Source organism: Lampetra fluviatilis, chromosome 46, assembly GCF_964198595.1.
Source record: "Lampetra fluviatilis chromosome 46, kcLamFluv1.1, whole genome shotgun sequence".
Taxonomy (NCBI): domain Eukaryota; kingdom Metazoa; phylum Chordata; class Hyperoartia; order Petromyzontiformes; family Petromyzontidae; genus Lampetra; species Lampetra fluviatilis.
Window position 1 is genome coordinate 5,834,820 of NC_136320.1, and position 16,227 is coordinate 5,851,046.

Consider the following 16,227-nt stretch of genomic DNA (forward strand, 5'->3'; position numbering starts at 1 on the left):
AACTCTTACCACTTGAAAGGGCGGGGCATAGAGAGGGCGGGGCATAGAGAGGGCGTGGCATAGAGAGGGCGGGGCGTAGAGAGGGCGGGGCGTAGAGAGGGCGGGGCGTAGAGAGGGCGGGGCGTAGAGAGGGCGGGGCGTAGAGAGGGCGGGGCGTAGAGAGGGCGGGGCGTAGAGAGGGCGGGGCGTAGAGAGGGCGGGGCGTAGAGAGGGCGGGGCGTAGAGAGGGCGGGGCGTAGAGAGGGCGGGGCGTAGAGAGGGCGGGGCGTAGAGAGGGCGGGGCGTAGAGAGGGCGGGGCGTAGAGAGGGCGGGGCGTAGAGAGGGCGGGGCGTAGAGAGGGCGGGGCGTAGAGAGGGCGGGGCGTAGAGAGGGCGGGGCGTAGAGAGGGCGGGGCGTAGAGAGGGCGGGGCGTAGAGAGGGCGGGGCGTAGAGAGGGCGGGGCGTAGAGAGGGCGGGGCGTAGAGAGGGCGGGGCGTAGAGAGGGCGGGGCGTAGAGAGGGCGGGGCGTAGAGAGGGCGGGGCGTAGAGAGGGCGGGGCGTAGAGAGGGCGGGGCGTAGAGAGGGCGGGGCGTAGAGAGGGCGGGGCGTAGAGAGGGCGGGGCGTAGAGAGGGCGGGGCGTAGAGAGGGCGGGGCGTAGAGAGGGCGGGGCGTAGAGAGGGCGGGGCGTAGAGAGGGCGGGGCGTAGAGAGGGCGGGGCGTAGAGAGGGCGGGGCGTAGAGAGGGCGGGGCGTAGAGAGGGCGGGGCGTAGAGAGGGCGGGGCGTAGAGAGGGCGGGGCGTAGAGAGGGCGGGGCGTAGAGAGGGCGGGGCGTAGAGAGGGCGGGGCGTAGAGAGGGCGGGGCAAAGAGAGGGCGGGGCGTAGAGAGGGCGGGGCATAGAGAGGGCGGGGCAAAGAGAGGGCGGGGCATAGAGAGGGTGGGGCATAGAGAGGGCGGGGCATAGAGAGGGCGGGGCATAGAGAGGGTGGGGCATAGAGAGGGTGGGGCATAGAGAGGGCGGGGCGTAGAGTTTAAAATGATTACCGTGAGATTCCTCTCCCAGCCTCAAAAACAGAATCACGGCAGCGGTGACTTCAGTGGAAGAAGACACTTTGAGAGGCGTTTGGGACGAATTCAACTGTCGTCTCGATGTTGTCCGTACAGCAGGTGGAGGGCACAGAGCATTTATAAAATGGTTAGTAAAACCTGATAACTCAGTAAACCGTTTGCAACTTTGTGTAATTGTAACACGTTGCCATCGTGAAATACTGTTTTGAAATTGGGTCCATATTTTTTTTAACACCCTGTATTATGCACTCATGTGCCTTTTCAAATAATAAGCGGTCAAGGCAACTTACGAGACCAAGGACGTAACCGCGCTGTAAATAAACAAAAAAAACATCATTGAATAGACCTCAGATCATGACAAGTCATCGAATCACCGAGGGGACGGATCGTCACACACCTATATTATGTACGACATCTCAAGTTCCCTTGACGCGAGACATGCCGTCTCAAGGGCTCCTCAATGCAGAATACCCAGATGTGGCAGTGAAAATAAGACTTCTATCTCTGCTGGCAGTGCTCTGTTGACTCCCACCGAAGACACTCAGCTTGGTTCAAAGTGATAAATGGAGACCGATTTCCTGGCACCGAGTTGGAAGGTGCGGTTCTCCTAAACACGCTGCCGCCCCGCGTTTACAAAGCTGATGAAGTGTCCACCATGGCACCGAGAAGAAATCACGACAATCGCATAAACGCGATACCTCACTAAAATGTCTACGTTTCATTTTGGTTTTCACTTGCTGCCGAGTGGATCAACCCTCAAGTTGGCTGCAAATGATCTTGAGTTGCAAGCGCTGAAGCGTTAACACAACCGCGCTAAACTTCATAACCGTGTTAAACATCACTGCCATGCTTCAGGGTCGCTTAGGATTTATAAAAAAAAAAATTCAGCCATCTTCATTTTCCCAAAACCCACGTTCATCTGTGATGCCACTGGAAAGAGGGAAAAATATAAAACCGGAAACATTTTGGACAACAGCTTTTGATGATCTCTGCTATAAAGAGAAGGGCCACTGCCCAAAGTGTCACCTCTTATAAAATTACTTATTAAAACATTTATAGTTCAAATATTATTTCCTCTTTAGGGCAATGCTATTGACAAACGTGACGTCTTGTTATTTGTGCACCACTGCCAACAGTATCTCAACGAGGCGTGGTTTCTGAATTGTTTGTACCGATTTGAAGGCAAATATGCCGCCAATTCTAAAGTGACACCGACTGCTCTCCAGATGTTTATCATCAACAGCCCTTTGTCAATCCACTGATGGATAAAGGTCTTCTCACACCGTGTTCGTCGTGGAGAATGCTTAGACCATACCTCACTACACTCATCAGTGCGGGTTGGGGTGGAGGGGTGAGGTGGGAGATAGAGGGGGAGGCCCAGGGCCAGTCAGTTCACTTGTCTAGTTCTCCACCGATGTTAGTCGTGACCAGGAATGGAACGCCGTGGGCCAGGTTCAACGCTTGCACATAAACTGCTTCGCGTTCAGTTTGTTGTCCTTCTCCCGCACCTCCGATTAGCACGATTGGCTAGGTATGGTGCAAAATAATGTCTACATACACACAAACTAGTACCACACCGTTTGGCCTCGTTCCTGGTTTTTCAAAAGACTCTTATTTGCAGTTGATGAGAGATGACGTGGCAATGAACAGTTTGAAACATATCTCTACTCGCACAAGGCTGAGAATCATAAGACTCTCTTTCAAGAGGGACCTGCATTGGGATGTTTGGCCAATTCCATTTGACAGCATTCATTGCAATGCTGTCGGACAGCGGAGTGCACAAGGAAAACCCACACATGCACACACCCACGAGGCGGAGCTCAGCACAGGTAAGGGGCAGCAACTTGCTCTCTGCACTGCATCCTAGACACCACTTCACCACGCGGTGGTTAGGAGCACACGAGCGCGAGAACTTCTCCGTGTCCAAGCCGCATGTCGCCCCACAGTGGGATGCTCGTGGCAGCAGTCACGCAACAACTTGGGGGTGTTTGGTATTAAATAAAAACGCTTGGACGGTGATGACGACGATGATGGTGACACAGCTGCAATGGAGCCACTCTCCACCCACGGCCGCGGAACTCCACCCTCTATGTTTTCTTTGGCTCTTCACAGGACGCACGTGTACCAACGATCAAGCGCGTGTATGCGCGTGCACGCACACCACGTGTCCACTGGCGAGGAAGGCGATGGGAAGCGATTCACAGTCCACTCCGTCCCCTACGGTCCACCCCTCCCACGTCCCAACGCACAGGGGCATGCCCAGGGCTCCGAGTTCCTGCACACCGAAAACGACGATGCTGGAGTGACATCGCATGCCTCTGCCGACATCCTTACGCAAACCCACAACTTTTACAGCAACTCTGTAGCTGTTCAAAACCCCCACATCGTTTAATTAGTTGTGTCGACCCAACGGGCGCAACAGAGTTGATCAATACCAGAGATTTTTGTTTTGTTCAGCCACTGGTGACTGGGCCATGGACCATCCACTCGCTACTTTTGAGAACCCAGTTTAATGTTGCTGCTCCTCTCCGGGTTCTCAGTCTGTAGAGATCTCATATGACCGACACATGGCAACCACTTTTCTTGGAGCCGCAAGTCTTGGAAAGGCCCATCTTTTGGACAAATCTTATTTGGCTCAGCAGAGGAAGATCTCGCCATGTCAAGCAAAGGCCGGGGAAGATTACAAAATGGAAAGGATATGGAGGGCACCACCTCCTCTCAATTCTATTGAACAGGAAATGGGTGCCATGGTGGCTAGGAAATGTTAACTACCTCGCCTGGTATACAGGAGGTCGTGGGTTTGATCCTGACCCTGATGCCTGGTATGTGTGGATTTTTTCTCCGGGTCCTCCGGTTTTTCCCTCTACTACATTTAGAATCACGCGGTTAGCGTATTTGTCTGCCATCACATTCATTGAGCATTCATTTGTGGCGAGGTCGTGTCTGAAACAGTGGACCTTACCTGGTAAAATAAATAATTGTTTAGTTTTAGTTCCTCACTTTGACTCGAGACTCGCTCCGTGTTACCTGGGGAGATGGTGGCGGCGCTGTCAGAGCCTCCTCTGTGCCAGCTGGAACCGCGACTCGTCCGAGATCCCGTACTGCTCCAAGGGATCCTAGACCACGGAGCACAAAGACCCCCCCCACCCCCCCATACCGCCTCAACACACTGGGGGCCAGTGCTGCTAGGGAGCACCTATGACGGCTGGCACAGCACGAAGGGGTGAAATGGCCAACACCATGCCAGGCCACCTTTGTCTCCCCAGTGCTGAGATTTACACACCACACCAGGTACTCACTTCAGGCTGAGCAAACCAAGGGGACATTTCTGATGTTAGATGGGCCTGAGAATCAGAATCGAACCGAGGTCACCAAGTCATGCACCACTGCAGACAAGGACATGCACCGCTGCAGACAAGGACATGCACCACTGCAGACAAGGACATGCACCACTGCAGACAAGGACATGCACCACTGCAGACAAGGACATGCACCACTGCAGACAAGGACATGCACCACTGCAGACAAGGACATGCACCACTGCAGACAAGGACATGCACCACTGCAGACAAGGACATGCACCACTGCAGACAAGGACATGCACCACTGCAGACAAGGACATGCACCACTGCTTCCTGTGAGCTGTGAATGCTGCGTGTACTATTGTGTGTACCCTGTGCCAATTAAAAATGTGACACGTGTACGGTGAAACATTGTGCCGTATAAGAGGGGTTACCACAAAAAACGAGCGCACCAAATAACAGCGTCCCACACAACGGTGTGGTACCACATGCACATGTACTACAACAGCAGCGAGTGCCAAGTAGGAGTGCGGAGTGCCACCGTGTACCTTCCCCGTGCGCTGGCGGATCTCCTCCCGGAGGCCAATCGCCCTCCTCCTGATCCTCTCGTAGCTGCGCACACAAACCCATCCGCGAGGACTTAACGCCTCACACCAAACCCCGCCCCCCCCCAAACCACACTGGCGTCACGAGCATTACACATGAAGGGAGTGCGTGCGACACGTGGAATAGTGTGTGTGCGTGTTGTTTGTGTGGGGTGTGCCCTGTATTGCGAGTGTTTGTATTGTGTGTGTGCGTGTTGTTTGTGTGTGTGCGTGTTGTTTGTGTGCGTGCGTGTTGTTTGTGTGCGTGCGTGTTGTTTGTGTGTGTGCGTGTTGTTTGTGTGTGTGCGTGTTGCTTGTGTGTGTGTGCGTGCGTGCGTGTTGTGTGTGCGTGCGTGCTGTGCGTGCGTGCGTGCGTGTTGTGTGTGTGTTGTGTGTGTGTTGTGTGCGCGTGTGTGCGCGGAGCCCACACCTCGCTCTTGCCAGCAGCTTCATCCACTCATCACACTCGGATATGGAGGAGCACTCAAAGCAGTAGCGCTGCTCCGTCCCACCCCGGTACACTACGAAGACAAAGATCACCCAGAGATCCTTCAAGATTCACTGTTGGCGGAAGTGCTGTCCGTGAGGAACTATTAAAATCCCAACGGCGCACACGAGATAGGTGGTTGGCCAGAACCACCCCCAGCCGAATTTGTCTCCCCCATGCCGCCGTTTACACACAGCACCGGGTGGATGCACTCGTTTAAGGCCGAGTACACTTAGGGGAGGCTGAGGATTTGGTTCCAATACTCGTCACCAATGTTGGTTGTGAGCGGGAATCCAACTCGGGGCGCCGCCTTGCAGCTCTCCAAGTGCTCTCTCGCGTAACAGCTGTGGGAAGGACCTCCACTCGAGGTCGCTCTGGAGAGACCATCTCAAGGGTATTTAGCCTCGACTCTTCGGTTCTTTCAGTAAAGTCACGTAGGTAGAAAAAGTAAATAATATAAATGGAAAAATTACGTGTGTATTTATTTATGCCTACTCTTCCACGTTGGCCAGATGTCTTGGAAGCGGTGGGCGTACCCACACTTTACCCCACCGCACGCCACCTGTCAATTGACCTTGACCGTGGTTGGTACCCATTTACTTAGAATTTACAAAACCTGCACCGGTGTTTCAACTTCCATGCCAGTGGATCGAACCGGCAACTTCTTGAATGCAAGTCCAGTGTGCTATCCCTCACTGTATGGCAGGTAAGGAGATGGATATATGGATATATGAGAAAGTGTGAAAGAGGTAGATGGAGATGTACGAGAGGTGGTGTGAGGAGGTGAATATAGGTGCTCGCGAACAGCACTTGCCCCTACAGTCTGTTAAGGCTATACGGTGGATCTTTGTCTTTGTTTTTGGCGGCGAATTGAGATGACTGTTGTTGACGAAGTGGTATTGAGGATAGAGTCTTGGAGGTGACGACGTGTGGAGGCGAGGGAAGCTGGGAGGTCGTGTACTGAGCCAAGGAGGGCGGTGCGAGACGGACGCGAGTGGAGGTGGTGAGGAATAATCTCGGGGAAGAGGTGTGAAGAGGCGAGGAGGAGGAGTGCTCACCGAGTGAGAAGCAGTGGGAATTGGGTAGTGAGTTTCGCTCCACCTCGCACTCCTCCAGGACCAGCGCTCCCACCGGCTGACACGTACAGACACACGAACACACAAACATCCCCCGTGTAGCCTCAACAGACTGTTGTGGCAAATGCTGTTAGCGAGCAGCACCTATGAAGGCCAGAAGAGCAAGCGAGTGGGTAGGTGGCCAACACCACACCCAGCCGTCTTTGTCTCCACAGTGGCGGTATTTACATACTGCACCAGGTACTCGTTTGAGGCAGTCGACCTAGGGGAGGCCCAGGACTAGTTAAAATATTCACCGCCGATATTGGTCGTCGGCGGGAATGGAACTCTGGTCGCTGGGTTTGTAGACCAGCGTGCTAACCGCTACACTACTGAGGTACATAGCAGTGAATGTGTAATGGTGGTGGATTGTAGTTGAGGTGGTTGTGGTGGTATGAGATGGGTTACCTCTGTCTCATCGACTCTGAAGTAGAATAAGAAATTCATCACCAACTTGATATTTCGCTCTTTGTATCCTGCAGTTTAACCGCAGCGCAAAGCACACACAGAAAACACATAGCACAATAAAACATGTATATATAGCGCACCTAAAGGTGATCACAGCTCAAGACACTGGACAGGCAGTCAGTCCTAGGCAGAGGGCAAATAAGGAACTTGAACAAGGCATGAATAAGGGCTAGGAATCTGTGAGTCATCACTACGTCAGTCGATTCGTCTCTTTAAATGACTGTGGGTATCTATGCGAGTCAAGCAGCAACACAACATTTGGTCATATTGAATAATTTTCATGAGAATTGCAGTCACAGTTGTCGGACAATAATCTCGGCACACATGGCTACATAATGAACGAAATAATTATCTCCAATGTGGTTTACGATTGTACTGAACTGGATTCAGTTGCTGAAGCTCTCAGCAAATGGAGCAAGACGTCGGACATCATGCCGAACAACACGTGTACAACCCGGCACCACATTGCTCCGATTTTTTTCTTCTTTCTTCCCAGACTTTATTTTCTTTGCTTTTGTCAATTTGGTGGCTCAGGTTACGCTGGCAAATGGAACTCACCCAGGTGTCTTATGATCTCACCGAGTTTAACAATATAACCTTAACGTCCTAGAGATGTACAGCCCAACGACAGAAAAACCTTCGCAGTAATTCAATTTCTTACATTTTCCATCCCAAAAATATCCTACTTCCTGGAAACCATAATTTGTATGTTAGAGTTTTGATTTCCAGTAAACCCCCTCAATTTGCTCAAGGCAACCCAAACAAAACCAAGGATGAGAAAAAGACCGAGGTTGATAAGACCTAGGATCATCGTGACATGGGATCATTACGGATTTCATGAGACCAGAATTTCACGTTAAGAAGTTGATGTCACGGGAGTGGGCGCCTGATGGCGAGACGTCATCTACCTCGCCCAATGTGCAGGAGCCCGTGAGTTCATGCCCGATCCTGACGCCTGTACATTTGGAGTTTGCGAGTTCTCTCCCCATGGTGGCATGGATTTCTCTCCGGGTCCTCCGGTTTTTCCCTCTACATTTAGAATCAACGTACGTTTAGTTATACTTCTCCACGTGATAAGCCACTTCATTGTGCTATCAATTGTGGCCAGGTTGCTTCTGAGAAATAGCTATCTAGCTCAGTGGGCCTGACCTGGTGAAATATTTTTTTTTTTAGTTTATAGTGTGTTGATCAGAACAAGGTTGAAAAGTAAGAAGCTCGATGCAGGGATTTTCAATATTTTCCATGTCGCTGATAGACTTGACAAGTAGTGGCACATTGGTAGCCACAGCCAGTGAGAGGTAGACACAAAAGCGCTCTCATTGATGGGGAATGGAGGGTGCCGGTTAATCAAATATGCTGGAACCTGAGAGTTATTATACTTGCGTAATACAAATGGAGTAACGTGGAGTTCGCGGTGCTGGTTAATGGAGTAACGTGGAGTTCGCTATGCTGGTTAATGGAGTAACGTGGAGTTCGCTGTGCTGGTTAATGGAGTAACGTGGAGTTCGCTGTGCTGGTTAATGGCGTAACGTAGAGTTCACTGTGCTGGTTAATGGAGTAACGTGGAGTTCGCTGTGCTGGTTAATGGCGTAACGTAGAGTTCACTGTGCTGGTTAATGGAGTAACGTGGAGTTCGCTGTGCTGGTTAATGGAGTAACGTGGAGTTCGCTGTGCTGGTTAATGGAGTAACGTGGAGTTCGCTGTGCTGGTTAATGGCGTAACGTAGAGTTCACTGTGCTGGTTAATGGAGTAACGTGGAGTTCGCTGTGCTGGTTAATGGCGTAACGTAGAGTTCACTGTGCTGGTTAATGGAGTAACGTGGAGTTCGCTGTGCTGGTTAATGGAGTAACGTGGAGTTCGCTGTGCTGGTTAATGGAGTAACGTGGAGTTCGCTGTGCTGGTTAATGGAGTAACGTGGAGTTCGCGGTGCTGGTTAATGGAGTAACGTGGAGTTCGCTGTGCTGGTTAATGGAGTAACGTGGAGTTCGCTGTGCTGGTTAATGGAGTAACGTGGAGTTCGCTGTGCTGGTTAATGGAGTAACGTGGAGTTCGCTGTGCTGGTTAATGGAGTAACGTGGAGTTCGCTGTGCTGGTTAATGGAGTAACGTGGAGTTCGCTGTGCTGGTTAATGGAGTAACGTGGAGTTCGCTGTGCTGGTTAATGGAGTAACGTGGAGTTCGCGGTGCTGGTTAATGGAGTAACGTGGAGTTCGCTGTGCTGGTTAATGGAGTAACGTGGAGTTCGCTGCGCTGGTTAATGGAGTAACGTGGAGTTCGCTGTGCTGGTTAATGGAGTAACGTGGAGTTTGCTGTGCTGGTTAATGGAGTAACGTGGAGTTCGCTGTGCTGGTTAATGGAGTAACGTGGAGTTCGCTGCGCTGGTTAATGGAGTAACGTGGAGTTCGCTGCGCTGGTTAATGGAGTAACGTGGAGTTCGCTGTGCTGGTTAATGGAGTAACGTGGAGTTCGCTGTGCTGGTTAATGGAGTAACGTGGAGTTCGCTGTGCTGGTTAATGGAGTAACGTGGAGTTCGCTGTGCTGGTTAATGGAGTAACGTGGAGTTCGCTGCGCTGGTTAATGGAGTAACGTGGAGTTCGCCGTGCTGGTTAATGGAGTAACGTGGAGTTCGCTGTGCTGGTTAATGGAGTAACGTGGAGTTCGCTGTGCTGGTTAATGGAGTAACGTGGAGTTCGCTGTGCTGGTTAATGGAGTAACGTGGAGTTCGCTGTGCTGGTTAATGGAGTAACGTGGAGTTCGCTGCGCTGGTTAATGGAGTAACGTGGAGTTCGCTGTGCTGGTTAATGGAGTAACGTGGAGTTCGCTGTGCTGGTTAATGGAGTAACGTGGAGTTCGCTGCGCTGGTTAATGGAGTAACGTGGAGTTCGCTGTGCTGGTTAATGGAGTAACGTGGAGTTCGCTGTGCTGGTTAATGGAGTAACGTGGAGTTCGCTGTGCTGGTTAATGGAGTAACGTGGAGTTCGCTGTGCTGGTTAATGGAGTAACGTGGAGTTCGCTGTGCTGGTTAATGGAGTAACGTGGAGTTCGCGGTGCTGGTTAATGGAGTAACGTGGAGTTCGCTGTGCTGGTTAATGGAGTAACGTGGAGTTCGCTGTGCTGGTTAATGGAGTAACGTGGAGTTCGCTGCGCTGGTTAATGGAGTAACGTGGAGTTCGCTGTGCTGGTTAATGGAGTAACGTGGAGTTCGCTGTGCTGGTTAATGGAGTAACGTGGAGTTCGCTGCGCTGGTTAATGGAGTAACGTGGAGTTCGCTGTGCTGGTTAATGGAGTAACGTGGAGTTCGCTGCGCTGGTTAATGGAGTAAAGTGCCGGGAGAACGGGGAGGAGTTCGCTAGACGACGATTTGACGAGACGAAGTTTCGCCGAGGACGCAGCGATCATTGTGCCCGGGTAGATCGAGGAGCTCATTTCTTGTCCTCAACAGAGTTCACGAGCCCAGACTTTGTTCTGAACAAAACTAAACTCCCAAGGAGGCACCTTTGGTTTGTCCAGAAGAAACTTGATGGAAAACCCAAACTTGTTGCAAGTGGACACGGGGACCATTGCAATGTTAGTGCGGCTCGTGTTTAAAGGCCGACGGGATGGACGCTCGTTCTGAACAAGGGGACACGCGAGATGGAACAGAGACTTGGTCACAACTCGGGTTACTAAAATAGATTTTTTATAATCGTTACTATAACCCCTAAAACGCCAAACAAAAACAGTTCGCAGACACAAATAGAATTGTCTCGCGCAAAGACACGAACGCGTCTTAGATGTTAGACTGCGAAACTCGGGGAGCTGCCACCGTTACACAAACAATGGCAGCGCTCTGGACTTCAGAGGTCGCCAGCTCGATGCGATCTCCCGGCGCGGCAGGGAATCGATGCAAGTTTACTCAAATGTCGCGCGTGGTGGTTGTGAAGTGCGGGCCAAGTCCTCTGTGCCCTCCTCTAGAGCCCCCTCGTGGCGTGAGCGAGCGAGGCAGCAGCACTACACTACACTATACACTACTATACACTACCACCTACACTATACACACACACAACACTACTATACACTACACTATATACACACACACACAACACTATACACACACAACACTATACACACTACACTATACACACTATACACTACACCAGCTACTCAGTTGAGGCAGAGTCACAACACTAGACTATAGAACACATAGAACACAACACTACACTACACAATACACTACACACTACAACACAACACTACACCCTACACTACACATTACACTACACACACCACTCTACACTACACTACACACCACTATACAACACTGCACTATACACTCAACAAACGGTGGTGGTTGTTGTTGTTGAGTGATGGTGGTGGTTGTTGTTGTTGAGCGATGGTGGTGGTTGTTGTTGTTGAGTGATGGTGGTGGTTGTTGTTGTTGAGTGATGGTGGTGGTTGTTGTTGTTGAGTGATGGTGGTGGTTGTTGTTGTTGAGTGATGGTGGTGGTTGTTGTTGTTGAGTGATGGTGGTTGTTGTTGAGTGATGGTGGTGGTGGTGGTTGTTGTTGAGTGATGGTGTTGGTTGTTATGTTGTTGTTGAGTGATGGTGTTGGTTGTTATGTTGTTGTTGAGTGATGGTGTTGGTTGTTATGTTGTTGTTGAGTGATGGTGGTGGTTGTTGTTGAGTGATGGTGGTTGTTGTTGAGTGATGGTGGTGGTGGTTGTTGTTGAGTGATGGTGGTGGTGGTTGTTGAGTGATGGTGGTGGTGGTTGTTGTTGAGTGATGGTGTTGGTTGTTATGTTGTTGTTGAGTGATGGTGGTTGTTGTTGAGTGATGGTGGTGGTTGTTGTTGTTGAGTGATGGTGGTTGTTGTTGTTGAGTGATGGTGGTTGTTGTTGTTGAGTGATGGTGGTGGTGGTTGTTGTTGAGTGATGGTGGTGGTGGTTGTTGAGTGATGGTGGTGGTGGTTGTTATGTTGTTGTTGAGTGATGGTGGTGGTTGTTATGTTGTTGTTGAGTGATGGTGGTGGTTGTTGTTGAGTGATGGTGGTAGTTGTTGTTGAGTGATGGTGGTAGTTGTTGTGTTGTTGAGTGATGGTGGTGGTTGTTGTGTTGTTGTTGAGTGATGGTGGTGGTGGTTGTGTTGTTGTTGAGTGATGGTGGTGGTTGTTGAGTGATGGTGGTTGTTGTTGTTGTTGAGTGATGGTGGTGGTGGTTGTTGTTGAGTGATGGTGGTTGTTGTTGAGTGATGGTGGTTGTTGTTGAGTGATGGTGGTTGTTGTTGAGTGATGGTGGTTGTTGTTGAGTGATGGTGGTGGTGGTTGAGTGATGGTGGTGGTGGTGGTTGAGTGATGGTTGTGGTGGTTGTTGTTGTTGAGTGATGGTTGTGGTGGTGGTTGTTGTTGAGTGATGGTTGTGGTGGTGGTTGTTGTTGTTGAGTGATGGTGGTGGTTGTTGTGTTGTTGTTGAGTGATGGTGGTGGTTGTTGAGTGATGGTGGTTGTTGTTGTTGTTGAGTGATGGTGGATGTTGTTGTTGAGTGATGGTGGTGGTGGTTGTTGTTGAGTGATGGTGGTGGTGGTTGTTGTTGAGTGATGGTGGTGGTGGTTGTTGTTGAGTGATGGTGGTGGTGGTTGTTGTTGAGTGATGGTGGTTGTTGTTGAGTGATGGTGGTTGTTGTTGAGTGATGGTGGTTGTTGTTGAGTGATGGTGGTTGTTGTTGAGTGATGGTGGTTGTTGTTGAGTGATGGTGGTGGTGGTTGTTGAGTGATGGTTGTGGTGGTTGTTGAGTGATGGTTGTGGTGGTGGTTGTTGTTGTTGAGTGGTGGTGGTTGTTGTTGTTGAGTGATGGTGGTTGTTGAGTGGTGGTGGTTGTTGAGTGATGGTGGTTGTTGAGTGATGGTGGTTGTTGAGTGATGGTGGTGGTGGTTGTTGTTGAGTGATGGTGGTGGTGGTTGTTGTTGAGTGATAGTGGTGGTGGTTGTTGTTGAGTGATGGTGGTTGTTGTTGTTGAGTGATGGTGGTTGTTGTTGTTGAGTGATGGTGGTTGTTGTTGCGTGATGGTGGTTGTTGTTGCGTGATGGTGGTTGTTGTTGAGTGATGGTGGTTGTTGTTGCGTGATGGTGGTTGTTGTTGAGTGATGGTGGTTGTTGTTGAGTGATGGTGGTTGTTGTTGTTGAGTGATGGTGGTTGTTGTTGTTGAGTGATGATGGTTGTTGTTGTTGTTGTTGAGTGACGGTGGTTGTTGTTGTTGAGTGACGGTGGTTGTTGTTGTTGTTGAGTGATGATGGTTGTTGTTGTTGTTGAGTGATGATGGTTGTTGTTGTTGTTGAGTGATGATGGTTGTTGTTGAGTGATGGTTGTTGTTGAGTGATGATGGTGGTTGTTGTTGAGTGATGGTTGTTGTTGTTGAGTGATGGTGGTTGTTGTTGTTGAGTGATGGTGGTTGTTGTTGTAGTGATGGTTGTTGTTGTTGAGTGATGGTGGTTGTTGTTGTAGTGATGGTTGTTGTTGTTGAGTGATGGTGGTGGTAGCGGCCAGCACGGTTTCCAAGTTCGATTCCCGCTCACGGTCACCAACCCCAGTGACGATGACCTGAACCAGTCCTGGGCCTCCCCTCAGGTGGACTCAGCCTCAAATGAGCACCTGGTGCGGCGTCTACACAGCGCCACTGAGGGAGACAAAGGCGGCCGGACATTGTGCCGGCCACCCACCCCCCTTCGTGTGCCACAGTGCCACCCACCCCCCTTCGTGTGCCACAGTGCCACCCACCCCCCTTCGTGTGCCACAGTGCCACCCACCCCCCTTCGTGTGCCACAGTGCCACCCACCCCCCTTCGTGTGCCACAGTGCCACCCACCCCCCTTCGTGTGCCACAGTGCCACCCACCCCCCTTCGTGTGCCACAGTGCCACCCACCCCCCTTCGTGTGCCACAGTGCCACCCACCCCCCTTCGTGTGCCACAGTGCCACCCACCCCCCTTCGTGTGCCACAGTGCCACCCACCCCCCTTCGTGTGCCACAGTGCCACCCACCCCCCTTCGTGTGCCACAGTGCCACCCACCCCCCTTCGTGTGCCACAGTGCCACCCACCCCCCTTCGTGTGCCACAGTGCCACCCACCCCCCTTCGTGTGCCACAGTGCCGGCCTTCGTCGGTGTTGCTAGCGAGCAGCACCTGCCCCGACAGTCTTGCCAAGTCTACTCGGAGGGATGTGTGGTGGTTGTGGTGGTTGTGGTGGTGGTTGTGGTGGTTGTGGTGGTGGTTGTTGAGTGGTTGTTGAGTGGTGGTGGTTGTGGTTGAGTGGTGGTTGTGGTTGAGTGGTGGTTGTGGTTGAGTGGTGGTTGTGGTTGAGTGGTGGTTGTTGTTGAGTGGTGGTTGTTGTTGAGTGGTGATGGTTGTTGTTGCGGTGGTGGTTGTTGAGTGGTGATGGTTGTTGTGGTGGTGGTTGTTGTTGAGTGGTGGTGGTTGTTGTTGAGTGGTGGTGGTTGTGTGGTGGTGGTTGTGTGGTGGTGGTTGTTGTTGAGTGGTGGTGGTTGTGGGGGTGGTTGTTGTTGAGTGGTGGTGGTTGTTGAGTGGTGGTGGTTGTTGAGTGGTGGTGGTTGTTGAGTGGTGGTGGTTGTTGAGTGGTGGTGGTCGTGGTGGTTGTGTGGTGGTTGTGGTTGAGTGGTTGTGGTGGTGGTTGTGTGGCACTCGCCTTCTCGCTTCCCCGCGGCCCATGCGCGCATCTTCACCCGCGCCTGCCTCTGGCAGGGCTGCCCCGCCAGGCTCACCAACTCCCGCTCGTTGTAGCGCATTGACCCCCACCACCCCCAGCAGCCGCTCGGTCTCTCGGTCTCTGGGTCCCTGGGGATCAAATTCGCTGCCCACTGCGTCCCAGGTCCAGCTTCCGTCCGCACTGCGCGAGGTCCTCGCTCGCTCCTCTCGCCTTATATAGGGCGCCCTCACCACGTCGACATGACGTCATCACGTAGACCACCTCCGCCTCGCTTGAATGATGTCATCGCGCCAGGTTTGCTCCGGGCAACGTCATCAAGTTGGCAACGGCAGCCAAAGCACTCCGCGCTGACTTCTTCGCGTCTAAATCCGCCTTTGTGGTGACGTCATGTCATATCCAAACGTCATCGCGTTAGGCGGCCCATGCCATTGCGTCATGACGTCAGACAAGTTCGTTGTGGAGGTCCCCGCGTTGAACGCTGCCGAGGCGTTGCCGTGACGTCATTATCAAGTGATGACGGCCTGTCTGGTGCCGTGAGCGACGTCACGTGGTTGTGGCCACTCCGTGAGTGGCGCTGACGAATTGACGCGAGTGACGTCATCGCATCAAATCGCCGAAAAAGGCGCGAAAGTGTTTAAATTCAATAAACAAGTAAAACATTGGGACCTTCGCGATAAAACTTCACTATTACCAGCAAAATGTTGGCTTAAAGCTTTCGTGACTGCAGGAATTCATATTCTTTGGGTCTTTCGGTAAAGTCACGTAGATAGGTTCACATTAATAAAATCAAATAAACAAAAAACGACGACGTTTCGATCACAACACAAGAGGGGAAAAGCTGCTGGGACAGACTTAAAGGTTTACAATAGGTTAGCGTGTTAATGTGAGAAGTTAGCGTGTTAATGTGAGAAGTTAGCGTGTTAATGTGAGAAGTTAGCGTGTTAATGTGAGAAGTTAGCGTGTTAACGTGAGAAGTTAGCGTGTTAATGTGAGAAGTTAGCGTGTTAATGTGAGAAGTTAGCGTGTTAACGTGAGAAGTTAGCGTGTTAATGTGAGAAGTTAGCGTGTTAACGTGAGAAGTTAGCATATTAACGTGAGAAGTTAGCGTGTTAATGTGAGAAGTTAGCGTGTTAATGTGAGAAGTTAGGTCGGCTGTGTTGGTGTGAGACATTTGACCTGTTAATGTAAAATCGGACAGCCGAAGGGACGGGGAAAATAGCAACTAACATCGGAAGGTGAGAGACAGGATGGGAACATCACAGCCAGACACATGGACGTGACTTTACCGAAACACCCAAAGGGTTATGACCAGCAAGTTACCTCAGTTATTGAAAAGTCTTCACGTATTTACACGGCGGGATGAGATGTCCCCAGACGTCGTGAGTCAACTCGAAACATTCCCTCAAGAACCTTGCACATGGCAGGTGTTTGCATAATGGGTATTTACCAGAGGTGTGGACTCGAGTCATGTGACTTGGACTCGAGTCAGACTCGAGTCATGAATTTGATGACTTGCGACTCGACTTGCATAAC

General features: G+C 51.3%; 1 protein-coding gene across 2 annotated transcripts; it reads right to left on the bottom strand.

The window, feature by feature from the left end:
- Positions 1-1,921: 1,921 nt before the first annotated feature.
- PLEKHJ1 (pleckstrin homology domain containing J1) lies at positions 1,922-15,051 on the bottom strand. Of its 2 annotated transcripts, XM_078877012.1 has the most exons (7): positions 14,674-15,046; positions 6,944-7,011; positions 6,479-6,554; positions 5,364-5,454; positions 4,898-4,961; positions 4,075-4,163; positions 1,922-3,322 (listed from the first exon to the last, which is right to left on the bottom strand). In XM_078877012.1, exons 1-6 carry the CDS (start codon positions 14,771-14,773, stop codon positions 4,098-4,100), a joined length of 465 nt encoding a protein of 154 aa, XP_078733138.1. In that variant the 5' UTR covers positions 14,774-15,046; the 3' UTR covers positions 1,922-3,322; positions 4,075-4,097. The 2 variants fall into 2 exon arrangements, with proteins under 2 accessions (XP_078733138.1, XP_078733137.1); XM_078877011.1 differs by lacking the exon at positions 5,364-5,454 and having other exon boundaries at positions 14,674-15,051.
- Positions 15,052-16,227: the final 1,176 nt, after the last annotated feature.

Bases quoted from the DNA above. Each gene is read 5' to 3' on its own strand.
- PLEKHJ1 (XM_078877011.1), bottom strand. From the start codon at position 14,773: ATGCGCTACAACGAGCGGGAGTTGGTGAGCCTGGCGGGGCAGCCCTGC. The intron at 4,962-6,478 runs GTGAGCACTCCT...TTGTGTGCGCAG, and splicing joins TTCCCACTGCTTCTCACTCG to CTACGAGAGGATCAGGAGGA. The intron at 3,323-4,074 runs GTAACACGGAGC...TTCGGTGTGCAG, and splicing joins CGCCGCCACCATCTCCCCAG to GAACTCGGAGCCCTGGGCAT.